Here is a 26,230-nt window from a genome sequence, read left to right on the forward strand (position 1 = left end):
GGGCAGATCCATGTCCTGGCCTTCTTCAGCTTCCGAGGCCACCTGCGCTCCTTGGTTGGTGGCCCTGCATCACTCTGACCTCTGCTTCCGTCCCGCCATCTTCTCTCTCAGACTCTGACCCTCCCTCCTCCCTCTTGTAAGGACCCTTGGGATTACATCGAATTCAACGGCGTAACCCGGGACCCTCTTCCCATCGTGAGAGGCGTAACTTGATCATGTCTGTAGAGTCCCTTCTGCCTTGTAAGACGTCAAATTCACAGGTTCTGGGGATCAGTAGGGGCTCCTGCAGGAGGCTTTATTCAGCTACCACACCACATAACGCAGAGCAACCCACCCGCAGGCCTGTGTCTTGTTGGGTCACCTCACTCTGTCCCCTGAGGGTCACAGTGCCATCCTCACTCTTCACTGAGGTCCAGACAGCGCGTGGGGAGTTGCCGAGGGTCTGGATAGCCGGCACCAGCCCCAGCAACACTTCTTACTCAGGCCTTCGTGCCTGGGCGTCAGTTTCCTCACCAGGACACGAGGACAACACCCCTCCTACCCCTTTCCAGCCCCTGGACTGTAAGGATGGCAAGGACAGTGGATGAGGGGGTCCGAGCAGTGGGTGGACAGCACGGGACCGCTCTCCCTGGGTGACGTCGAGGCAGGTGAGAGCCGGTGTCTGGTCACCTTCCTGCAGGGTCACCCCGGTGTCTGCCCAGCACTGGGCAGTCTGACTGCATTGCTCCAACCCTGCATTGCTGGCCGTTGTGCCCCTCGGGAAGCAGGGGACGGGGCAGATGGCTAAGGTCCGGGGTTCAGAGAACGATCTCATCTGGTAATTTTTAAAATTGAAATTTTCGGTAGCTTAGCTGTGAAGGACCATTAAGAGAGCAGGTGATTCATGCAAACCGGACAGGGCCCAGGGAGATCCCCAGGAGGTCCCAGGGTGGAGAAATCTGAGCATGGAGGTAGACTGGGAGACCGCGTATGGATCAGGGCTTCAGCTGGGGCCTGATGGCCGCATCTGTGGAGGGCTGATTTAGGCAGATGGGGAAAGGCCTGGAGTGCCTGGGAAGGGAGCTAGCAGGAGGGCAGGGCTAGCCCATGAGTGCCCCTTGCCCTGGGGCAGGTGCCCCTTGCCCTGGGGCAGGTGGCAGCAGGAGGGGCTGGTGGTCCATGGCCCAGACTGGCCCTGCTCTGCCTTGGGGCTGGCTGGTGACCAGGCCGAGAATCAGGGCACTACATGGGACCCGAGAGGGAGGGGGTCGCGCCCCCGCTCCTGCCTGCCAGGAGGCCCACGCTTGGAAGTACTAGCTTCTGGGGATTCAGGATTTGGCAAGACAGATGGCACAGCTACAGACATCCCCACTGCGGCGGGGCAGGGGCACGAGAGGGCATCCAGGGCGGCCCGGGTCGGAGGGCTGCAGCTGGCCGCCGGGGTGAGGGGGGAAGGACGTTGGCGGCAGCACGCGCCTGCTCACTCCCGGCCGCGGGGAGTGTAGGGCGCCCGCTCCACGTTGGGTGGCAGCACGAGGAGTCGTCTAATTAACCAGAGCCTCTTCGCGCGGCGGCTGAGAGGCGCGGTGGTGACGGGTCCCAGCAGGCTAGTCCGTTCCCTCTGCGCACAGAGCTTCGCCGGCGCGGGGGCGGGGCCTGGCGCTGCCACGCCCCGCGCGGCGCCGGCGCATTGACGCCAGGGCGGCAGACGACGGAAGCTGGACAGTCGCGCGTCGTTGCCGGGCAACTGTCCGGCGCAGGCCGAGGAGACCCCCGGCAGCCTGCTGCGCCCGCGGGCGGAGGCGGAGACGTGGCCGAGGTGGGTGCGGGCCCGAGCCGGACGCCGGGGCCCCAGCGCGCCCCAAGTCAGCCCCTCGGGAGCCGTAGGCCAGGCCCGATCGTGGTCCTCAGCGGCCGCCTCGGACCCCCGCCCGCTCCGCGAGGGGACTACCCGCGCCCCCGACCCAACTCTCGGGGACCCCCGGGCGCCGCCCTCCCGCGGGCGCCCGGACTCTCCCCGGCTCTGCCAGACTGGGCCTCGCAGACCCCTGCCCACCGCGGCCGAGGCAGGACCCCGCAGTTCGTCCACCCTCCCAGGCAGTGCTGACCCCCAGCACCTGGTTGGTCTCTAGGACACGCCCCTGTGCTGGACCGTTCGCCCAGACGCGTGGAGGAAGAAGCCGGGCAGCGGCTCCGGTCACTTTTCCCTGGGTGACCAGGCTGTGTATGCGGTCTGTGTCCGTTCCACAGCGACAGTGGACCCACACCAGGCCATCCGTACTCCCGAGGGAGCCGCCGGCAGCTGCTGGGCAGTGGGCGAGCAGGCAACCCCCTCGGGCCCTGTCCAGCCCCGGGCAGCTCCCGCACAGCAGTGTGGATGTCTCCTGAGCATCTTCCCATCGCGTCTATGCGGGCTTGGCGGCACCAACATGCAAGGCCAGCGGGAGCTGGGGGAAGCACCTGGCCACATGCCCCCTCTCTGCGCGTTTCTGAGTGACCTCGCAGAGCAAGCAGGCGGGGTTTCCTTCTGCCGGCTTTCTAAAGACAGCGGTGCAGGCTCGGCACCTGGGAGACAGAGCGGTGACGCTGTGGAGTGGGCAAGTCCCCGCTCCCTCCTTCCCCCGCCGGATGGGGATGGGGAAGCCAGGATCTCTGGGCGCAGCGGAGAGGGCTTGTCTGCCTCCGCCAGTGGTCCAGACCTAGGGGAACACAGCGGTGCCTGGGGGGAGTTTGAAGGCTTTCGGGAATCCTCAGCCAGGTCTGAACAATTCTCTCAGTCCTTTGAGCTCCCGGAGAGGCCCACAGAACCTCAGCCGCCGAGAACCATTTCTGCCCAGGAGGAGCGTGGTTCTCGCCAATCTCACCAGGGTGGACCTGGGGTGACAGGAACCAGCGCCATCACACCTTCTGAGGTACTTCTAAAGTACTTGTCTTTGCCATGTTGCACAGGAAGTGTTTCCTATGTTTTGGTGGGCTGGCCAGGGAGGGGGTCTGCTTCTCTCCGGGCCTTCATCCCACCCCCGCCTTCCTTTCCCTCCACCTTCCTGAGGGGAGCGTCTGCCCACTCTCCATCAACCAGGCTGTGTTTTCCTGGCCCCAGTTTAGGGCACGTGGTGAAAGAGCATTTCGTCTGAGTTGTCAATCTACTTATTTAGAAAACCTCACCAAGAGTCACATTTCAGTGTGCATGCACTGACCGGGCACTGGAGGTGGCCTGGAGAGCCCAGGACTCGCCCCCTTGCTCCGTCCACCCTTCCTGCCCTGACCTCCAGGGTTTCCCTTTAGTGTGGCTGCCTCTCATCCTCCTCTTTCTCTGCCTTCTCTTCCCAAATGGTTTACCCCAAACACCAAAAGTGAAACAGAGAAGGGAGGAAACGATTTGCTGGTTCTAAGGATGGACCGTTTGTTTTCTAATCCAGGACCTCTGACAAGATCCAGTCTTCGTACAGTTAGCTCTGCTTTAATGCTTGTTTTGAAGACAGGACTGTCTTCCAGTGTGATTATTGTATCGGGAACAATTGAAGCATAATGTGAACTTTGCAGGAAACCCCAGGTGAATGCAGAAAACCACACCTGCTGAACTGAGGCCCATGTGAATATACACCACGCACACGCCCACCTCTCCCAGCCACCTCGGTCTACCAACACCCACCCTGACATCAGACAACCCACCTTCCAGCACTTCACACTAATTCACAACCTGCAAACCTCTTTTCCGGGAAGGGCCATGTTTATTGTAATAGGAATGGATTTCTCAACCAGTTAACACGTGGGAAACAGTGCTCACATTTTTATTGTGTGCATATCTTTTTTCCATGTGCCACTGATGAAGTTTATGACTATTGTCCCCTAATCACACTTTTCCACACACACTGGTTTCCACTGCACGATGCACAGTGCAGTGATTTTTAAGAACAAACATGTCATGTTTTAGTAGCAGAACGGTATATAATCATTTACAAATTTCATTTGTACCAAAATTATAAATTTGGAATAAGGTGACATGATGTGTGTATTTCTCCTAATTTTGGTATGTTTTTCTTCTTTTTCAGCCTATTGTCAGCTATGAGAAGATTTTTAGCTTCGCTTTTCAAGAAGTACCAGTCCCACAGGCAACTGAAGTTGTTTCCACCTTAGACCATTTCTTAGAAACAAGCAATGAAGAAAAACTTGGCCTTGAATCTGTGCATAAACTGCGGTAATGAACTTGAATTGGTACTCACATTTCTTCTGGCAGCTCCGCATTTATACCTTTGGTTGATATGGTGGACGCATGGGGTCTTCCGTTTTTACCTCTATAGAGAGCTTTGTCCCTCCCGAGGTTCCGCCACCTGTGGTCCAAGGGTTGAAGGACCGGGTGGCACAGGTGCAGTGGCTCCTCCTTTTGGAGCCATGTCCAGCCCCCCCCTCGCCCCCCACCAGCTCACCCGGAGCAAAGTGGGCCAGGGAGTGCCAGCTCCTCGGGTCTTGGTGAGAGTGCTGGGGGTGAGGGAGGGACCAGTGGGCTTGGGTGGCAGGCACAGGGGCTCCTGGGGGACTGGACCGAGTGACCCCCTAGTACCCTGGAGACACCCCAGCGCCCTGGAGACATTCTAGGCCCACCACAGGGTCAGCCCACCGCTGCTCCTGGGGCTGCCAGCAAGGCTGACACTCCCAGGGCAAGGTCCCTAAGGGAGATCACAAAGGCACTTGTTTGTGGATGGCCATTTTCTAAGACACCCTTTCACTGAGCACTGAGCGAAAAACCAGTTTAGCTTGAATGGATAAAATAGCGGCTGAGCAGCCTGGGACCTGCTGGACCCAGGCCCCAGAGGGAGGAGGTGGAGGTGTGGGGGGCCTGACTTCCCTGGTCCCTGTGCGCTGCCAGGCAGGCGGGCAGGCGGAGACTTTGTCAGACAGCTCTGCAGGTGGGCTCTCCTAGGCTCTGGCGGAGGTCCGAGCTGGGGTCCCAGCCAGCGCCTGCCCAGAGCACTCTCCCCCCACCCCAGTAGAGGCCTGAGGACAGAAGCCAGAGCCTGGATGACCAGGACAGCCCAGGTGGCTGGTGTGCCCTCTGGGCAGGCTGCTTCCCCAGGTCGTGGTCCAGGGCAGAAGGCGGGCCGTGTGATCCTGGGGCACCCGCAGGCACAGGTGGTCCTGAGTGTCGGGACCGGGCCGGGCTGGACGCTGTGGTGACACAGAGGGTCAGGGTTACTCTGGGGTGGTCTGGAAGCGACTCGGCACTTGGCGAGTCTGTCCCCCTGTAGCCATTTGCGCACCTGCCACGCCTCCTCTCCTGGAGGCCAGGCTGAGCAGCAAGGCGGGGCTGCGGCTCACACTCGTGTTTATCCCTCTGGGCATCTGCTCCTCTCAGTTTCTGGACATCTCTGTGGTACCTGGCGTGGTTCTAGGCACCTGAGATCATCAGGGAACAAGACTGCGGAATATCTGGCCTCCCAGAGCTTCTGCCCTCGGAGGAGACACGTGATGGTGAAATTGGTCATTCAGGCCAGGGCTGTGCTCTGTGGAGAGAAATAAAGCCGGGAGGAGGGGGCAGTGCTGGGCACTTGCAGGACAGTAGATGCTTGAGTAAACGAGCAAAGTGGTGAGAAGCCGGGGCTCTGTTGTCAGAGTTCTGAAGGGTCAGGTGCCCTCTTTGCCTCCCTTCTGAAGGCCTTCTGGGTTAGTTTGTAATTAATGCCGCTCTTTTCCAGTTCTGAATCCAGAAAACTCTGGAGAGCTCTTCAGAACACCAGGACTGTGATGACTTCCCGATGCCTCTGGAGCGAGTCCCGTTGCCGGGAAAACTTCCTTCTTGTTCTCGGAATAGATGCTGCTCAGAAGGTGAAATGACCTGGGTGGAGGTGGGCTCCTGGGGGCCGGCTGGACCTTGAGCATCTCTGCCAGCCACGCTGTGCGCCGCTCCTGGACGGGGCGGGGGTCGGGCGCGCACCTGCAGATGGGACGCTGCCGTCTCAGAAGGCGGGAAGGGCGAGCCAGGGCGCCCTCGTCTGGCTCCGGCAGCTCCTCGACGGGCTGTCAGGCGCAGCCCTGCCCTCGGCGCCTGGTGAAGGAGGTGCCCTGGCAGCACGGTGATGTAGCGGCGCACTCCGCTGGGGGCCGCAGGGCGCAGCCACGCCACAGGTGCTACTGGAGGCGGTGGGCTTGGGGGCCGGGGGGCCGGCGGGGCCGGCTCACTGTGAGGGCCGCGGGCGGGGGGTGCAGGGGAGGTGTGGGGTCCGCCGCCAGCCAAGCCGGAGCAGAGCGGTGGCCGGGGACGCGCTCGGGAAGGCCACGGCCAGAGGCCACATGTCTCACTGAGACCCAACTCACAGCCACTTACACGCCATAGGGCTCATGAGTCATCAAAGAAACGCAAATTGTAAGGATGGTCGTCTTTCAGGCACCAAGTTGGCAAAGATCTTTTTCCATTTTTTAAGTATTATGGAAATTTTCAAAAGTGGAAAACACAGAAGGGGCTGGCAGGCAGGCCCCGGTGAACACGGGGGCACAGGAATGGTGGCCGTGGCCACACTGGCCTGGAGGGGGCCTGCGGGGCTGGACAGCGACCCGGCTGGTGAGTCTCTGCGGGAGGGAAGCGGTGGGGGGACGGGGGAGGAGAGGCGGCGAGGACCTCGGTTGAGAAGGGCACCGCGGTCCTTGGCCAGAGGGCCGCGTGAGCCGGGGTGGGCGGCTGGCAGCCCCCAGCGGAGCCCGAGTCGGGGCCACGTTGCCATTTTACAGGGAGACGTGCCGGAGGGCCCAGGTGAAAAAGGGAAAACGGGAGAAAACGACCTTTTAATCTTCCTTCCCTCTGCTGACACTGGTTTACTTCCTCAGAGCCTTTCGGAGGGCCCGGGCCGCACTCTGAGAGACCCTGGCCTCCACGAGCCCGAAGAGCTCGGCTTCCGCCTGCACCACTGCACAGCCCTGATCCAGACCAAGGTGAGCGCCCGGGACGCCTGGGGCCTGGGTCTCGGGTTCCAGTCGCTTCGATCCTTTAACTCTCATGGGCTCGTGAGAGTCAGAGGGGCGGCAGGCGGGAGGAAGGCAGGCGGCCTCCGTCCTGCAGCCCCTCTGGAGGAAAAGCCTCTTCCGGGAACGGGGTCTCCCGCCCACCCTGGGACCACGTGTTGGGAGGGGTGCGCCGTAAGCAGCCCAGCTCCCGCGGGGCGCGTCCCCACCCCCGCACCCCAGGACCCCGTGCTGCCCGGATGTGGAGCTGGCTCTGCGCGCCCCCCTCCCCCAGGGAGAAGGCGGGACGGCACAGCGTGGAGTGCGGGGTGCCACGCAGGGGGCGCTGAGGCCAAGGGCCTGATCAGGAGCTGGGGCGGCAGGAGGGCGTGGAGGGGGCGGACGCGCGGAGGCGGGGCTCTCGGCGGGAGCGGGCTCCGGTGTGAGTTGGCGCCGCCCGGCTGGCTGGAGACGGGCACAGGGGCCACCCCTCTGCTCTGCGAAACCGCGGGGCAGGAGGTGGAACCTTCTAGAGGCACGTGGCTGGGGCTGTCTTAGAGCAGCAAGACAGAAACGTCCCCAGCAAGCCCCCCACCCCACCCCGGGGAAGCCCCTGCGGGGACCGCGGCCACGGCAGCCGTTCGTTGGGAATGTCCCTGGGGCCACCGGCCGGGTGGGAGGAGGACAGGAGGCCGACACGGCCCCGGGGCAGAGCGGGCCCTGCTCACGGCGCAGTCCCGTTTGCTCCGGGAGAAGCTGTGGCTTCTGTCCCCGCGCGCCTCTGTGGTGGCAGCGCGTGGGGAGGGCCGCAAGATGAGGGGAAGGAGACGCCGCCAGAGACCGGCCGGGGGCCCAGGGCAGGCGCGGGCGTCTCTGGGGGCGCGCGTGCTCTCCCCGACCTGTCCCTCCTCTCTTGCCAGCTCTCAGGGACGCCGGGCGGCAGACAGGGCAGCCTGATCACATACAGCCTCTTCCTCAAGACCCCCATACACGGAAATGGGCAATACATCACAATTCCAAGGAAAAAGAAGATTTTCACTCCTCGTAACCTAAAAATGACATTGTTTAACAGTGACGTTTGCTAAAGCGGGAGGACTTTGTGTCTTGATGAGGGATTTTACGGTTTCTTACTGGTTTGGTTTGGTACTGGAAACCAGAGCTATTTCGTGGAGGGGTGGTCCATATCAGGGCTGACGCTTTGATGGGGGGTGTGTCCCTCGGCAGAGCCAGTCACCAGGAAGGGGGCACCCGGGTCCCCAGGAGCCCCACCCCAGCCTGGCTCCAGGGACCCTCCCCTGGGAAGGTGTTGCCAGCCGCTGGGGGCACCTGTGAGGGACCCCAGGCCTGGCTGCCTGAGCCATGCTGCCTGGGACCCCAGGGTGGCTTCGCATGTGGCTGGAACTGTCTGTCACTGGGAGCAGCCATTCAGGGACCCGGTAGGCCCTGCGTGCGTTGCTGCCACACTGGCCCCTGGCCTGGGTGTCCACGTGGCAGGGCACTCACAGGGGTAGGTGCTGTTTCCGCAAAGCAAGTGTGCTCGCCTGCCCGGTGCCTGGATGCCTACCCAGTGGTGATGTCTGCCTGCCGGCAGGATTCAGCTGAGGGAACCTCTTATGACCGCAGAGCCCAGCAGTTGGCACTGACTTTTGTAAAATTTTATTAAATAACAACAGCCTGGACAAGCTGTGTTCTTGCTGAATCACCAGCTCTGTGGGGACTGGTGCTGGAAACCCTGGCAGGCAGCCCTTCCAGTGCCTCAGGGAGGCCTGGGGATTGAAGGCTGGCGGGGCCCGCCCGGCACACGCACAGCAGGACCGCGGCGTCACTGTCCCTCCAAGGCCACTGTCGAGTCTGGGAGACCACAGCTGGGGGCAGCCTCAGACGCCAGCTCCATCGATGGAGGTGTCAGACCCAGACAGAGGCCAAGTGGGGTCACAGTGACTAGCAGATGTCACCTGTCACATGGGAGAAGGAGGCGGCTGGCTGTCACCTGCACCCCAGCACCCTCGGCCACTCCACAGACCACCTGTGGATCTGAGCCTTTGTTAAGAGGTAACAGATTTTGGGGGGCTGTATGTTCGGGAAATCTGCCTAATTTCCATTTTCAGCCAGAAAGAGGTGGGAATTTGGAAACTGCTTTCTGCCATGCTGCTTCCGTCAAAGGGGAGCATCCACTCTGGGGTCTCCCAGGACCCCACCAGCAGAGATCACCTGGGCCGTGCCATCATTTCCCAGCCTTTGGTTAAAGTTAGACGTGACAAGCCAAAATATGCCATTCTGCCTCCCCCCCCCCCCCCCGAGATTCAAACTCAGATGCTGTCATTTTACTGTCCTCACAGCTGCCCTCCCTGCCCCCTGGCTGTAAGCCGAGCTCTCCCCTCCCCTCACTGGCCCAGCGTCCAGCTGCTCCTCACAGGAGTCCCAGACTCCACAGGCCCCAAGTCCGAACTCTTCCCCCACCCCGCTCTGCTCTTCCGCCACCCACCCAGCTCCTCAAGCCAGAAACCACTGCTCCCCTCCCCCTCACTCCCCGACTAATCAGACGTCAAGTCTGCCTCTGATTCTGTGTCCTCATGTCCAGCCCATCTGCTTGAGGAGGGGGCTTCTTGAATTGGGAGAGACAGGCTGGCACACGGTCAAGTGCTGACTGGTCACCTGACTCCGATGTACGGGGTGCGCGAGGCGGTCACCCCCAGCCCGAGCAGAACAAGCCCCATCAACCAGCTACCAAACCGTGGTTTAAAATAAACACGGTTAAGACGGCAAAGAAGTCTAAAGTACCTACTGAAATTAGGCAACAGAAGAGGCCCACAGCCGCTCTCATCACCCCAGCGGCGAGCGAGGAGACTTTCAGCTCCACGCGGGGCCGGCAGAGTCCAGTCCTGAGCAGTCCCAGCGGCGGGCAGGTCTGGACCCATCCTCCAGCCCGGGCGTGAGGGCGAGAGCTGCAAGAAATCCCCCCCCCCCAGAGCAGGAGGCAGCTCTCTCAGAAGTAGGGGTCGGAGCGCCGAGAGAAAGCCCCTCTGGCGGGCACTCTGGGGTTTCTGCCACCAAGTCTCAATCAGCGTCACAGAGCTGGGCTCAGAGACACAGGCCTGGAGAGACCTTGGCCATTGTGTAAAAAGGAGCCTGGCTTCCTGGATGCCTCCACGCTAGAGAAGGAGTCCTGAGTGACCACACAGACGGAAGCCGAGAGATGCCCAGGGACCCAGTGTTGGAGTCTGCCAGCCCAGGAACCAGCCACATGGGAGCAACAGACAGCCAGGAGGACACGTGACAACGTTTATTCTAAAAATGAATGACGAGGAAAATACAACATCAAAATATGGAGGGAAGCAACGCAAGCAGTGCTTAGAGTGGAATTCACAAACTCCAGAAAAGTAACAGAACTGGGATTAATCACTGCCTGACACATCTCAGTACTTCAACCTGCATTGCCTACGAGCTTTTTAATCACCTCCTCGTGTGATGATAGTCTCATATCACTTACTGTCCATAAAGATAACTCAATGTATGTTTATTAGCGACGGTTCAGAAGTTTCAGTGTGAGGACCTGCCACTGGCCAAGGCTTGTACCTTGAACTGTCCTCAGGGCTGGGAACCCCTCCGGAGTCTTTCCTTTCGAGGGCTGGCTGCTGCCTCCATCCACGAAACCCCACTTCCCCTCCCTCCACGTGCTCCCGGGACATCGGGCGCTGCGGACAGCAGCAAGCGAATTCCAAGTCCTTCCGGGGGAGGAGCTGGCCGGAGCTCAGCTGTGCTCAGAAGCAACTGCAAACACACACCATGACTCGCTCCCCACAAACCCAGCTTCCTTACCCGGAGCCCAGGACCAGCCCAGGAGAGGTGGTGGGGTGAAGGCAGCAGCCTTCCTTTTCCAAAGTTTACAAACACGTGACCACACGCACACGGGAGTTCAAAGCCCCACCCCGCCCCGCACTTCCATATTCAATTCAAATCCATCGTCAGCAACTGGCCACCTGCCTCTGCCCCTCTCTGGAGAAACTCTGATGCTTCCAGAGGAATCGGTGTCCAGCAGGGCCCCACCTCGCCCTGCCCGGGACGTCTAGGCCATCAGCACCTCAAGGGAGCTGCCGAAATGAGTGGGTGGCTGGAAAGAACCCGAAGAGCAAAGGGAGGAAGGAGGGGTCACTAGCAGGGGCAGAAAGGAGGCTGGGGTCTCAGCCTCTCAGGGGATGGGAACCCTAAAGCCGAAGCCTGGCTATAGGCGCTGCCCGCTCCCCACCTTGAGCCCTGCCTGTGTCATACTACGGAAGGCTGCCAGATAAGACACTGTAGCTACCCTGAAACTGAGCAAATGTTTTAAAAAGATAGAAATGCCATAAAGACACAAAATACCGCTTTAGGTTTGTTGCTTATAAAACATACACTTAAGCTACTTTCCACAAGGAAATACTTTCAAACTCTGAAGGAAGCAACCCTTGGATGTTGAGAGCCACAGCCTGCCTCTCACCCACAGCTTCCTGACCGGGCTAGGCTCCCACCATCGGCCCAAATCCAAGGGCGCTGTCCCTCACCTGTCTTCTGCCACAAGAGCTGGGGTGGGGAGAGGGAGAGTTGCCTCAGAGCCCTGCGAGGTCAGGTGATGAAGTCGTCCCACAGCCTGCCTGTCAACAACCTACGTGGAATCCCTTCGCAGCCCCACAGTCTCCCTTAGATAATCTGGCTGAGCTCAACTAGGGTAAAAAGACCCACTTGAGGACTACGACATGGTAGATAATTGACAACACATTTCCACTTTGTTGGATAATTTTTTAATAAAATGAGGTGCACACCACTGACACTAAGAATGGCATATGCGCAAAAGAAAACAACCCTTTTTGGCTAAGGGCTGGAGAAGGAAGAAAAGGCACGAGAAACGGGAAACGTGGGGTGGGTGTGCAGAGAGAGTACAGTCTCACTTGCAAACAAGTGAAAAAGATCTAAAAGTCGCGCGCGGTCTCGGTGCCTGGGGCAGGGTCACAGGGCACACACACCACCCAGCCAACCCGACCGTCAACGACCCTCAAGATCGAGGGCCCACAGATGACATGTGTACAGACTTCTTTAACCCTAGACTTAAATTTATGCCACCATTCTCCAATCCAGTGGCGCACGGACACACGCCTTCCCCAAACACACTGGCACACTGGCCCTGCTGACGCGGGTCCAGCAGCCCGGCCAGGCAGGGGCACGCGGAGGGCAGCATCTTCGGGAGGAAGGTCAGCTGTGCTGGGAACCCGCGCAGGAGGGGCCCCGAGTCACAGACCCTCTGGAAGCACCGCCCAAGACACCTCAGGGCGCGCATGATCTCCAGGTAGACCGTACCTGACCGTCGGCTCTGAAGACACTTATACATAAATAGGCATAAATAAAACCCTCCAAAATCTACACTGAAGTCTAACAGAGACGTGGCTCGCACAGCAGATCTGGTAAAGGCACCACCGTGCAAGGCCTTCAACTCTGACCTCGCTCTGACCGCAGCAGTGGGTATGGGCAAGGCGCACACCCGAGTCTAAAGTGGAGATCACCATGTGTGGACACTGCAGACTCACGGCAGTGACGCTTGTTGGAAAAAGAACAGTGTGTGTTAAACCTTAAAAAAAATGAAATACACCAACTGCAACTGTTTAGGTTATAAAAGTTTCTAATGTAGCAGCAGAGGATGTTTATAGAAAAAATATATTTTTAAGAAAATAGCTAAAAAAATCTAAAGTGATAAAAGTATTAAAAGTTTAAAAATATATCTTAAGACAAAATATTGCCCAAAACATATAAAACTTAATTTTAGAAAATTCACCTAACTAAAGTTGGATGAGGCTGGATGCGGAAGGGGGCTGGCATCCTCCAGCGGGGCTGTAGCAGGACACAGACGAGGGCCCAGGGCAGCCGCGATGACCGGCCTGCAGGAAAGCAGCCCAGCCCTGGGAGGGAGGGAGAGAGGGGGGGAGCGGGCGGACCGGATGCTGTTCTGGGTCGGTCTCCTAATCGCAGACAAACCAGAGGCCAGCCCCGGCTGCAGGGCAGCGGGCACCCACACCCCCAGCGCGCCGGCTGCTTTCGTGGGCCTCGCAAACACATCTGCTGTGTGCCGCGGCCGCGGCTCAGGTCTCCACCAGGATCTCCACCACGTGGTCCAGCTCGCCCAGGTCCGACTTGCAGCCGGCGCTGGGAGGCGGGGCGGCCGTGGCGGCGAAGGCCTCCAGCCCGTCCTGGCCCGACTTGGCACCGCCCACCATGCCGGTCAGCACGGCGTCCAGGTCGTAGTAGGAGCCGTCCACGTCGGAAAACAGCTCCTGCACCGCACCGGGGCTTTGACTCTCCAGTGTCTCAAATATCTGATCGAGCGACTTGTGAAAGCTTCCTCTGTTTTCTCGAGGACCGTCCCCGTCCCAAACGCCACCGGGAGGGGCCCCGGGAGCCTGTGCTGCTGGGACCACTTGGAGCTCAGAGGCCGGGTCTCCGGGGTCAGGGGCCGGGCGCGCCCCCTCCCGCGCCGAGCGGCACAGGATCTCCGTGGACACCAGGCGGTCGCGTGACGCCCGCCCCGCGGTCTGGGGCACCGGCACGCACCAGCTCCCGTCCTGGGTCATCTCCTCTTGGATCTGCCGGACCGTGTTGGCGATGAGGACCGAACGGCACAGGTTGGGCTCCACCAGCATGTGGCACAGCTGGAGCTTGACCAGCGACATGTCCAGGAGCGACTGGCGCTGCAGACTGTACGCGGGCGCAGCCTCCTCGTCCTCCACGCACTTCCTCTTCAGCCCTCGCGCAAACATCGTGCCCTGCGGAAACCGAGAAAGATGCCGTTGAGCCCACTTCAAGGTCCCCGCAGACTCTGCCCCAGGTTCAGTCTCAACGTCAGGGGTGACCCACGCAGACAGGGGCGCGGGACAGGGCTGAGGGGCAACTCCAGGCGGCTGCAGCCCCTGCGTGCCTCTAGCTCAAGCCCAGCCACAGAGACCCTGTGAAGGTTGTTCTAGACGCCACCTCTAAACCGCAGCGCAACCGTCTCCATCAGAAAAGATAAATGGGGCTTCCCTTGTGGCGCAGCGGTTAAGAATCTGCCTGCCAGTGCAGGAGACAAGGGTTCGAGCCCTGGTCCGGGAAGATCCCACATGCCACGGAGCAACTAAGCCCGTGCGCCACAACTACTGAGCCTGCGCTCTAGAGCCTGCGAGCCACAGCTACTAAAGCCCGCGGGCCCTAGAGCCCGTGCTCCGCAACAAGAGAAGCCACCGCAATGAAGCCTGCGCACCGCAATGAAGAGTAGGCCCTGCTCACCGCAACTAGAGAAAACCCGCGCTCAGCAACAAAGACGCAACGCAACCAAAAATAAATAAAATAAATTTAAAAAAATAATAAATGGACCAAAAATAGGATAAATGCATTTTAAAGAGCTCGGCTGAACGGGAACACCGACTTTCCGAGTGTTGGCGCCTGGGAGGGAGGAGTTTGGGCACAGCACAGGGGCCGCGGGCAGGACGGGGGCCTCGCGCTCGCTGGTCGCTGGCGGGCTGAGTGACGCGCAGCCGGCTGACTGAGGGGTCCTGGCCACCAACAGCCGTTCCTGCACGCAGGCGCAGGCTCCTCAGTCCTTTCACCAGCAGGGGGCCCCCACGCATGCCACACAGCCCCCCTGAAAAGCTGTGCCCCAGAAGTTTCAGGGGAGATTCCGGACCTGCAGGGAGCCCCCGGGGCACCGGCAGAGCAAGCCGGTACGAGCGCTCTCCTGCCAAGGGCAGGCTCCGCCAGGCTGGGCTCTGCCTGCTCGGCTAGGCCACCCGCCCCCCTTCCAACTCCCCCCCTCCCTCCGTGTCTGGAAGGCCCAGGCCCAGGGGCGGGGTCCTCACCAGGGCTTCGGGCAGCCTACGGCCACCCAGGCGGCATCACTCAGAGTGGACTCCGTACCAGCACCACGGCGTGAAGATGCTGGCTGGTTCCTGGGCCTCACCCGGACCGATGCCAACCGGACGCAGCCGGCTCGCTGCACCTCTGCTCCCAGAGACAAAAATACAAGGAAGCTGTCCCTCTGAACAGACTCTAAGTTGGGAGACCTTTGGGGAATTAAAAAGCGGAGCAAGAAAGGGCCCCAGCATTCCCCCCACAAGCACCCTGGCGAGGTCTGTCCTTCCAAGCACAAAGTTAAGCTATAACACATGAACTGTCTCTCTTTTCAAGTTCATAAAGTAGATAAACATTTTTATTTCAGATAATCCATTTGAGTTATTCATCAAGAGGGTTAGAATTTTTTTTTTTTAATAAATTTATTTATTTATGGCTGCATTGGGTCTTCGTTGCTGGGTACGGGCTTTTCTCTAGTTGCGGCGAGCGGGGGCTACTCTTTATTGCAGTGCGCGGGCTTCTCATCGCGGTGGCTTCTCTTGCTGCGGAGCACGGGCTCTAGGCGCGCGGGCTTCAGTAGATGTGGCACGCAGGCTTAGTAGTTGTGGCTCGCGGGCTCTAGAGCGCAGGCTCAGTAGTTGTGGCGCATGGGCTTAGTTGCTCCGTGGCATGTGGGATCTTCCCGGACCAGGGCTTGAACCCGTGTCCCCTGCGTTGGCAGGCGGATTCCTAACCACTGTGCCACCAGGGAAGTCCCAAGAGGGTTAGAATCTTTTAAATATGCTAATTTTTGGATTTCCTTCTTTAAAAAAAAAAACAAAACAATCCCGTGGCCCCCTGTGGCTGCTGCTGGCCTATGACTGCGCTGTGGCCAGGGGCTCTGGGACCGGGTGGCAGCGCCTGTGCTGACCGGCTGATGGGAAGCTCTGTGGTGAAGGAAGAAGCGGCCCTGCCCCCACCTGCCCCCAGCCCCGCCAGCCGCAGCCTTAAACAGACAGAAAAAGGTCCCCTGTCGTCTGAATCTCCTTTCAAGGTCGTAGCTCTCACCTCCTGTGTATTTAACATTTAAAAAACTTTTTAAAAGTGACTTCTTGGGCATTTATCCAAATGAAAACCAATGTTTGTACAAAAATATGTACAAGAATGTTCACAGCAGCTCCACTCGTAAGAGCCCCATACTGGAAACCAAGCCCTTCAAGCGGGGAGAGGCTGCCACTCAGGTGCCAGCACACAGCACGGAGGAGTGACCAGTGGCTGGGGGACTCGGATGGGTCTCAAGGGGGTCATGCAGAGCGAGAAAGCCAATCTCAGAAGGCTGCCCAGGGCAGTCTCCACCTCTGTAAGGACCCTAACACGACAGATGGGTGCGCGGCCAAGAGTGAGCCCAAGGGGCTCTCTGGGGTGAGGACATGGCTCCGTGTGGGGACCACGGTGGGGGGTCCAGGAAGTGCTACGTGAGCTCCGACTGCACAGAACCGCACACAAGCGCGCACGCGCGCACACACACACGAATCAGCTCCGTGGCTGCTCGGAAGCCAGTTTCCTGGTGGGGATGCGTGTCTGGGCATCTCACGCAGACGCGCACACTGGGCGGCAGGGCAAGGATGTACCTCCAGGACGCCTCTTTACAACTGCCCCTGGACCCATAGCTATTGATATTTCAAAACAAAAAGTTTAAAAACTAAGTGACTATAGCTCATTCCCCTCAAGACTAATTTCCCCAGGACAGCAAACAGGTCTAACTTATCAACATAACCCCGAGGCCACAGCCAATCATAACACTTGCACACACCCGCTTATTAACTGTCTTTAAGTGAATGACAGTGTAACCGGGCAGGACACCATGGGGGCCTTCCCCGTACAGGCCTTCCCCCACAGCCTCTGCTTTAGCTCCTCTCTGAAGTACCCAGATGATAGTAATTGATGCACATTTCCTGAAGTTGTTTTGCAGATGTGAAAACCTCCCCCACCAAATGGAAGATGTTAACTACTTGATGACCATGAGCGAGCGAGTAGCCCCAGGCCTCCCGGCCTCCCGGAGCCTAAGGACTGGTCTTGCGAACCCCTGTGACACCGCCCTGTTCCCTTAGCATCAGCCAATCAGAAAATTGTGCACGACCTGATCGCGTACCCTGCGACACCCCGCTCCCAACTTCCCTCGCCCGGCCTTTAAAAATGCTTTGCCGAAACCCTTCGGGGAGCTCGAGGCTTTTCAGGGCAGGAGCCACCTCGACTCCGTGCAGGGCCTGCAATAAACCTTACTTTGCTCCAGACTCTGGTCTTTCAGTTTGCTTGGCCTCACTGTGCATCCGGCACACGAACCTGCGTTTACAAAAGCAGCAGCTTACCACCAAAATACAGGAAAAATATTTCAGTGACTTCTAGTAATAAGGGATTCAAGTTTTTTGTCTTGGCTACAAATTCAAATTTTACAGTCTTTTTCCCCCCAGTTACTTGTGTAAAAGTCACTGGCTTAAATTTTCTAAGCATATTGAGAATTACTATAAATTATGTCAATAAAGACATAATTTATTTATAATATAAATTAATTTATAATTAACTATAATTAATTTATAATTCATATGAATTATGTCTATAAAGAGACACCCTGGGTTGGGGTGAAAAAAATTAAGTTTCAAGGGTTCCTCTGTGGCAAGTTAATCACCTCTGGCTTTTAGCATCTTTTCGACCAAACCTAAAATCCTGACTCTGCACAGCGACCAATTTAATTTAGGGCCCAGGGACTTCCCTGGTGGTCCAGTGGTTAAGACTCCGCGCTTTCACCGCCGAGGGCCCAGGTTCCATCCCTGGTCAGGGAACTAAGATCCCATAAGCCCTGCAGCGTGGCCAAAAAAAAAAAAAAAAAAGATTATTTAAGGCCCAAACCAAACTCCCTCGAATAACACAATTAAGCCTGAGTTTACCGACAGAGGAAGTCGAGCCACCCTCCACGGGCCCCATGCAGCTCAGGTCAGCGGCCACTCAGGCTGGCGGGGTCGGGCCGGAGACCACAGCTGACCCACAGCCAGGAAACCCTGGGACCCCACCTCCCTTTCCTCGAGGGGTCCTCAGAACGCCCAGCCCACGAATTCACGAGTGGTCAGCCCAGGGGGAGCCCCGGGGGCTGAGCTCAGGGCCGGCTGCAGCTCGGTGTTGTCAACACCTGGGGCAGCACTGCCAGGAAAGAAGGGCAGAGGGCAGGCTTACGGCTATTTGCTCTGAGAGACGGAACGGACACAGCGATGACACCCGATCCGCCTGGGACACCCAGCCACCATCACAGGAACCAGCCCAGGAAGCAGCCTGCTCCCTCCGTGCCAGACCTGCAAGAAGTCAGACCTCCATCTCTAGCGACAGCCCAGGAAGCCCTACAATTGCTCTGTGACATCCCCCCCAATGGCCTGGCTTGATCAATAACCCACGGCTTCCACGGTCTTTGTCCTCGCTTCCGACTGAGGACCAACCAGAGAAAACCGGACGTGCCCCAGCCATCACAGTGGCGCCCGGGTCTCGCTGGCCATCCAGCTTCCCCAGCCCCGCAGCCCCCATCAGGACCCCCGAGCCCCCTCTCCCCTGCTGCCCGAGTCCCTGCTCAGCCCGGTGGTGGTAGTGGTGGCGGCGGCTCCCTGGCCGCAGCAGCTTGGAATAAACAGCCTCTGCTCTCCTCGCGAGGCAGCCTTCGTTCACCTCCACAGTCACTGCAGATAATCGGGAAAGAAGCAGAAAGCACAAGACAAAGACACTCGGGAAGCAGTCATCACGCCGGCTCCCGGCGCTTCCCGAGCACGTTCTCCTCTGCGTGTTTGAGTCTCGGCAAGTCCTGCTTTCCTTGCTCACCACACCTTCCCTGTTACTCAGAACTTTACCACCACTTCTGACAGCCGCGAGTCTGTCCCCACATACAACGCCCTGATCATACTGATGGCTTACCCAGGGCTCTGCCCTCCCAGCCTTCCAGGCGGGTGGAGGCGGCCCTCACAGCTCCAGCACTGACTCCTCAGTGCATCTGCAGGGCGAGGGGCAGCGCGACTTTACCAAGCTGCCTTCAAGGAAGGAAGAACCAATGCTCCCTCCGCCATTTCTCCTGCACTGATGTGTCACAGCTGCTGGTGAGCTCCCCCTGCGCTTCACCGACGGTCCCAGCCCCAGCTAGACCCTCCCCTACCACATCCCTACCCTTCCCACCCCACACAGCACTTCTGCCTGCTCGGGCCCCTCCACCAGCCGGTTTCACCACCCGACGTAACATTACTTAAGACTGAAAATCAGCCAGTTGAATGGGTGAAGTGTGGTGTATCTGACAACGGGACATCACTTGGCAAACAACACCCACCATGAGACGCAAGGACACGCCACGATGGATCTCAAAACACCACGTGAATATGAGTAACAAAGCAAGAACAGGAACACAGGGACCGTACTGCTATGTATATGAACTCACTGAACAGGCAAAGCTAACCCAAGTTGTTGCCACTGATGAGTCACGACTGGCGGGAACTCCCTGGGACGGTGGGAATACAGCCCCTCCAGATGGGCGCCTGGGTCACACGAGAGGATGCATTTGTCAGAATTCACTGAACTGCACAACTAACATCTGTTCGTTTCATTGCATCAAATTATACCTTCATAATAAACAAAAATGCATCAATAACCAATGTGATGGGGGTGGCTACCACATTAAATCTAAACACTTTAGATACTGCCCCCCCACCCCGGAGCCCCGATGGGCAGGCCAGAACACATGCAGGCTCCAAGTCAGCCCAAACTACTCCCCACAAACGTTCCAAAGCCCAAGCGACTGTTAATTTGTGCCACACTCCACAAAGAAGATGCTGGCCGACTTACATCTACGGAAGGGGGCAGCCCGTGGACAGTGCCCACCACCCAGAGGCTGCGTGAGTGGGTGGGGTCACGATGATCCCAGAAGGTGGCCTGCGAGGGTTCCCCCTCCTCAGACATCTGTGTCTGGGACAAAGTCAGAACAGGGCATGGTTCCGAAGGGACCCTGAGAGATGCTCAGGGCAGAGGTGGGGACCCAGAACCCCTAGGCTGGCCTGGTGGAGCACAGCTCCCTGCCCAGCAGTGACTGTGGCCGGAGGGCACTGAACCCTTCCAACACGGGGTGACACAAGGCCCTACGCCTCCGAGGCTGTCCTAACCGCAGAGCCTGACTCACCGCTGAGTGCTGAACAAAAAAATGTTAGGCATTACCCACCTCCATCACCTCCACAGTCGTCTCGCCACGTAGCTGGTTAAACACCCAAGGCCCACCGAGTCCTCACAGTTAGCATGTGCCACACAAAACCCTCCAACATCCCCGGACAGCCGGCCCGCCAGGGTTGACCCCCGTGGCCGCACAGCACCGCCCTCAGGCCTCCTCCAGACCAGGCGCAGGCCGGACAGAGGAACACGAAGACGGACAGACAGGTCAGGAGTTCCACGTGGCAGTGAAGCCAGGGGGGGCACTGCACCCGCCCACCCCGAGCACTCCCAGCAGAGGGGACCCCAGTCACAGCCAGGTCCCCGTTCCTGAGCAGCTCTCACGCCACGTGGCCACCATCCCAAGAGCCGGTGGAAAATGCAGATCCCCAGATCCAGAGCAGCAGGGCTGGGGGCGCTGGGGATAGACTCAGTCACCATGACCTTCAGCCACGGCCAAGCACTCTCGCGAGTTTCAGGTTTTTAAGGCAAATCAACATGAACACTCTCAGTTTCTGTCTCACTATCAGATTGGCTTTGAAATACTCATCAAAGAAAACTGAAGGCAGAGCAGGCAAAGCAAAATTTTGAGAAGGCTGCCTCTGAGTTGTGTGGCGGTCACCCCTCCACTATCGCCTGTCTGCAGCTTTCATAAGCTAGCACTAAAAAGTTGCTTTCAAGTACTTTTTTTTTTTGGCTGTGCCGTGCAGCTTGTGGGATCTTAGTTCCCCGACCAGGGACTGAACCCGAGCGCACAGCAGTGAAAGCGCAGAGTCCTAACCACTGGACCTCCAGGGAATTCCCTCAAGTACTTTTGTTACTTGGAATAAAATACACAAACCTTCTCTGCCTGGGAATATGTTCTCCTAGCAAGTTGAGGAAAACTTCCAGCCCTCCTTCCAAGATAAAACCTGTCATTCTCTCTCTCCAAAAAAAAAGAAAAAAAAAAAAGGTCGTAACTGGTTTTTTTATTCTGAATTTCTACTTTAATTATAAAACATGGTGAAACTTGAAAATAAAGAGCAATTGTATGTAGGAAGTTCATACAATACTTAACTTAATTTTGTAAGCGGACAGTATCTTCTTTGGCTCATTTTAACATAACAGTAAACTCAGTCTGGCTGTTCTGTGTAAGCAACACAGGGCCCCACAAGAGGAAACACGGCGATTTCCAGCAGAGGGAAACCCTCTACTTGGACCACAGCTTCTCCCAGCAAACAGTTACCTGGTGGATGCTTTTCCTGGGAATCCTGCTTTGGGGACAATAAGCTTTTGAAAATGTAGAGCTGCGCTTGCCTCTGACTTGTGGAAGTGAGTGCCTGGTACTTTTCCTAGTCCTCTGACTGCAGCAGGATGTGGCGGAACAAGGAGCCCACTGAAGACAGCTCCCTTAGCAGCCAGGGTCTGGGAGTCCTCCTCCCCCCACATCCTGCTCCCCTCCCTGATGTCTGTCTCCACTGGACTGGGCAGCTTAGGCCAGCCTGCAGGGGAAGCAGACAGAACGCCAGCTTCAGGCCACCCAAGGCTGGCATTCCTTGCTCCCTGATACCCCCTTGACCAGCTTAGAGAGAAGCTGGGTCTCCTACAGTATGGGGGAGGGAAGCTATTGCAAAATATCCTTAACATTCCTTTTCAAAGCAATTAAAACTGAGACACAAAGGAAAAGAACCCAAACTGAACACTCACAGGCATGCAGCCTACTACAGGGAGGCAGCCCTGCCCTCCGGGGTTCCAGAGAAAGGTGCCCCTGGCCGGGCCATTTCTGGAAGGCAGTATAGTATTGCAAATCCCAGTTCTGCTAAAAGGACCTAGAATGAAATTCAAGTGTTCCATCGCTAACACTCACCACCCACTCCTCGCTCTACAAGGAATGCAGATTAGGAAGGAAACCTAGAAACATGGACAGATGGGTGGATAAAAGGATGGACGAATGGATGATGGATTGGTGGACGGGTGGGTAGATGGGTGGATGATGGATGGAAGGATCGACCGGTGGGTGGAAGGAGGCGTAGAATGAGGGATGGATGAGTGACAGAGGAGCGGCAACTTGGTGGCACTGTGGTCAGAGCTGTAAATCCAAGTCGGCCAGACAAGTGGCTCCCCAGGGTCCCTACAGGTCTCCCAGGAGGGTCTTCGTGGGAACCAGGAGGAGCAGGAGGGCCTGCACTGACCCCTTCCAAGTCAAAGGTAAGAAGACAATGTAGGGACTTCCCTGCGGAGGAGCCGAACAGACCCATCGTAACTGTTTCTCCTCTTAAAAAGAGCCCCCAATTAGGTTAAAGGCAAGGCTATATATTACTTTTGACTTGAAATGGTGCGGAACAGCCAAAGTTTAGTCTGCGGCAGCAGAAGGGGAATCCCAGGAGGCCGGTCACTCGTCGAGCTGGCGGGGGGCGCCGGTCATTGCGACTGCGCCCCCTCCTCCGACGCGCCCCCGGACCCCCAGGCCGCCCCCTCCCCCGGACTACCCCCAGCCACCCCCAACTCCCCAGGCTGTCCTCAGCCTTCCGGGTCCCCCGCCCCAGGCCGCCCCCCAAGGACCCCACAGGCTCCCCGGGCCCCCGCCCACGCCCGAGCCCTCCCGGGAACCCCGCCGCCGCACAAAGGCCCGAGCCCCGCCGAGAAGCTCACCTGGCAGCCCGCGTCCGCGCCGCCCGCGCCACCGCCGAGGGAGGGGCCGCCGGGAGGGGCGGAGCCGCCGGGGAGGGGCCGCCGGGGGCGGTGCCGCGCAGCGCCCACAATGGGTCGCCGAGGCGCCGGCCGCCCCGCCCGCTGATTCGCCGGGCGCGGGGGCGGAGCCTCTGGTTCAAACCACGGGCGGGGCCTGGCGCCCGAGTTCCCGCGCGGCCGCGTTGGCCGTTGGGCCCGCGCCCTCGGCCGCCCCGCCCCCGGGGCTCCCAGGTCTCCGCGCGCGGCCCCAGTGCGCCTGCGCTGGCCTCCGGAGGGCGGGGCTGGTAGGGCCGGAGAGGACGGGGTGGGGGAGGGGGAGAGGACGGGGTGGGGGAGGGGGAGAGGACGGGGTGGGGGAGGGGGAGAGGACGGGGTGGGGGAGGGGGAGAGGACGGGGTGGGGGAGGGGGAGAGGACGGGGTGGGGGTGGGGGAGAGGGAGAGGACGGGGTGGGGGAGAGGGAGAGGACGGGGTGGGGGAGGGGGAGAGGACGGGGTGGGGGAGGGGGAGAGGACGGGGTGGGGGAGGGGGAGAGGACGGGGTGGGGGAGGGAAGCCCGGCGCCTGTGCTCCCTGGACTGCTCGTCCCTCCAGGGGCTTCAGGTTTACCTGTAAGAAATGAAATCACAAAAGTCGAAACGAGGGACTTCCCTGGTGTCTCAGTGGTTAAGAATCCGCCTGCCAATGCAGGGGACACGGGTTCGTGCCCTGGTCCGGGAAGATCCCACGGCCACGGAGCAGCTAAGCCCGTGCGCCACAACTATTGAGCCTACGCTCGAGAGCCCGCGCACCACAACGAAGAGCAGCCCCCGATCGCCGCAACTAGAGAAAGCCTGCACGCAGCAACGAAGACCCAACGCAGACAAAAATAAATAAATTAATTAAAAAGAAATGGAAAGGAGAGGAGGTTTCTTTAAAAAATAACTTCTTAGTGGAGCGGTCCTAAATAGGATACACAGAAGGACTCACAAAACTAGATGAAAACTGTTATTGTCATGGTTTATTACTGCGAAAGGATGCAGAGATAAAGATTACATCTTCCGTGTGTGGGGCTGGAGGCAGGAGGATCCGTGCTCACGCGGGGCTTCCACACCCCCACCCTAAATCTCATCTTAGACTATGTGGTGTGGCCCCAGGCCCGCAGCAAAACACTACTAGCTGGCAGGACATCCCCTCCCAGGACCCGAGGGCAAAGACCACACCTCTCCTTGGGCAACTTTCCTTTCTCTACTACACAACAAGGGAAATCCCCAAGCTCAACGAAGATCTTATTTATGTCATCTACTTTTAAATTATGACTGATGACATTATATCAGGACATCTCAGAATTTTGGGAATTTCATACAATTTTGGAATAGTTATATTAATACATACGTATACAAATGTAAAGTTAAAAGGTTTAGTATTCCTTCTTCTTTAACAAGTGTCCCATGTAATTTAACATCAAATAAGCCTGATTAGTTTAACATTTTACCGGGTGAGAGACAAATCCTTTGAGCTTTTCCAAAGGCCTGCTGGAAGAGCCCAGAGTTACTTCAAGGTCAGAAAGACTTCACTTAGAACCCAACTTTTGGAAAGTTTGTCAAAAATATCAAAAGATTTTGGACATTTGCTCAAACAGGACAATGGACCATTAAGAAATGATGCTTAATTATCTATTTGACCAAAGTAATGATAAAAGATTTCAAAGATAAATAAAAAAGTTACATAGTTGTAAGCAAAATGTAGCTCTTTTAATATTGAGAAGATTCAGTTTTCTTAAGTAATCAAATACCTGATTAAGACAACCTGAAACACAGGAAATAATCTGGGTAAAACACAATTTTGGTTTTCTAAGCAGATTACTAAAAGGTAAGGAAAAACCTTTCACAATCTCTTATCAGAAGCAGGCAACAATTCAAGAAAACTTCGTCCTGTTAGCATATGAAACTTAGGTTTTAGTTTTACATAAGTACACTACTGATTTTAAAGCTTATTTCTATTTTTTATTTTTTAATTTTATTTATTTATTTTTTAAAGCTTATTTTTAAAACCCTTGTAATAGCAATACAATTTTAGCCATCTTGACCACACATAAATTTCCTTTTTTTAAGATTCCTTTTCCACAAACCTACAACTTAGTATTACCATCCAGCTTCTGTCCTCTTTCCTTTTTCCTATTCTGAAACAATCAGATTCACTTTAGAACAAAAGTACTTTCTTTCCCTCAACAAAGTGCATTTCCATTCCTCATACCTTTTCTTACCAAAAACACACATCCTACTTTCCTTGTATAGAATTGTTTTCTTTTATTATTTCTACTAGTTTTAAACAATTATGGTCTGTTACTAGAAATTTGTCAATACAATTCATAATTCTTAAAAGCATATTATCCTTGTAGTAAATTTTCCAATGTGGCATGTTTACCAATAGACCCAAATATCTTTATTTCCTTTGTAAAGGAAGCCAAAAGTGAATGAAACTATTTTTAGTTATGTTTCAGTATTTTATCTTATTTGGGAATAATCTAGATATTTAATGACTACCCATCATTTAATTTAACTTAGCAAAACTGTAAGGTTTCAGGTTACCAAAAAGGTCTGAGGAACCTATTTAAAAGGTTTACCTACAAACTTGTATCTCATCCACATCCATTCAATTCATTTGTTTTCAACAGTCGTATTTAGATCACTCATGAAAAATTTTATCATACCCAGTTATTTTTCTTGCTGACAAATTATTTAACAAAGATAACATGAACTTGTCTTGTCTGACCAACAAACCCAGGTAGGGGACTTTCATGCTGGTCCAGTGGGTAGGACTCTGGGCTCCCAAAGCAGGGGGCCCGGGTTTGATCCCTGGTCATCCGGGAACTAGATCTCACATGCATGCCGCAACTAAAAAAGATCCCACGTGCCACAACTAAGACCCAGAGCAGCCTAAATAAATAAATAAACAAATATTAATAAATAAATAAATAACTCAGGTAGAATGCCTGCTTTTTTTTAAAAAAAATTTTAAATCTTTTATTGTAGTTTGAGCATATTCATTTCTTTTTTTTTTTTTTAACATCTTTGTTGGAGTATAATTGCTTTACAACGGTGTGTTAGTTTCTGCTTTATAACAAAGTGAATCAGCTATACATATACATATATCCCCATATCCCCTCCCTCTTGCATCTCCCTCCCACCCTCCCTCTAGGTGGTCACAAAGCACCGAGCTGATCTCCCTGTGCTATGCGGCTGCTTCCCACTAGCTATCTATTTTACATTTGGTAGTGTATATATGTCCATGCCACTCTCTCACTTCGTCCCAGCTTACCCTTCCTCCTCCCCGTCTCCTTAAGTCCATTCTCTACGTCTGCATCTTTATTCCTGTCCTGCCCCTAGGTTCTTCAGAACCTTTGTTTTTTTTTTTTTAGATTCCATACATATGTGTTAGCATATGGTATTTGTTTTTCTCTTTCTGACTTACTTCACTCTGTATGACAGACTCTAGGTCCATCCACCTCACTACAAATAACTCAATTTCGTTTCTTTTTATGGCTGAGTAATATTCCATTGTCTATATGTGCCACGTCTTCTTTATCCATTCATCTGTTGATGGACACTTAGGTTGCTTCCATGT

At 56.4% G+C, this 26,230-nt stretch overlaps 2 protein-coding genes across 9 annotated transcripts; one reads left to right on the top strand and one right to left on the bottom strand.

Annotated features, from left to right (window-relative positions):
• The first annotated feature begins 1,726 nt into the window (after positions 1–1,726).
• Positions 1,727–8,583, top strand: CLBA1 (clathrin binding box of aftiphilin containing 1). Its single transcript, XM_061182927.1, is given in 7 exon segments — positions 1,727–1,798; positions 2,230–2,395; positions 2,397–2,891; positions 4,032–4,177; positions 5,673–5,802; positions 6,799–6,903; positions 7,833–8,583. Coding segments are annotated over 6 exon segments (1,080 nt in total). The 5' UTR covers positions 1,727–1,798; positions 2,230–2,356; the 3' UTR covers positions 7,998–8,583.
• Positions 8,584–10,180: 1,597 nt separating this feature from the next.
• CDCA4 (cell division cycle associated 4) lies at positions 10,181–22,628 on the bottom strand. 8 transcript variants are annotated; one of them, XM_061181374.1, is made up of 6 exons: positions 22,588–22,607; positions 17,965–18,080; positions 17,423–17,593; positions 17,020–17,079; positions 14,766–14,907; positions 10,181–13,697 (listed from the first exon to the last, which is right to left on the bottom strand). In XM_061181374.1, the coding sequence occupies exon 6, from the start codon at positions 13,689–13,691 to the stop codon at positions 13,017–13,019; it is 675 nt and encodes a 224-aa protein (XP_061037357.1). In that variant the 5' UTR covers positions 13,692–13,697; positions 14,766–14,907; positions 17,020–17,079; positions 17,423–17,593; positions 17,965–18,080; positions 22,588–22,607; the 3' UTR covers positions 10,181–13,016. The 8 variants fall into 8 exon arrangements, 6 of the variants coding, with proteins under 6 accessions (XP_061037357.1, XP_061037359.1, XP_061037362.1 ...); XM_061181376.1 differs by lacking the exon at positions 17,423–17,593; XM_061181379.1 differs by lacking the exon at positions 14,766–14,907.
• Between the last annotated feature and the right edge of the window lie 3,602 nt (positions 22,629–26,230).

Source organism: Eubalaena glacialis, chromosome 2, assembly GCF_028564815.1.
Source record: "Eubalaena glacialis isolate mEubGla1 chromosome 2, mEubGla1.1.hap2.+ XY, whole genome shotgun sequence".
Classification (NCBI taxonomy): Eukaryota; Metazoa; Chordata; class Mammalia; order Artiodactyla; family Balaenidae; genus Eubalaena; species Eubalaena glacialis.

Bases quoted from the DNA above. Each gene is read 5' to 3' on its own strand.
- CDCA4 (XM_061181378.1), bottom strand. From the start codon at position 13,691: ATGTTTGCGCGAGGGCTGAAGAGGAAGTGCGTGGAGGACGAGGAGGCT.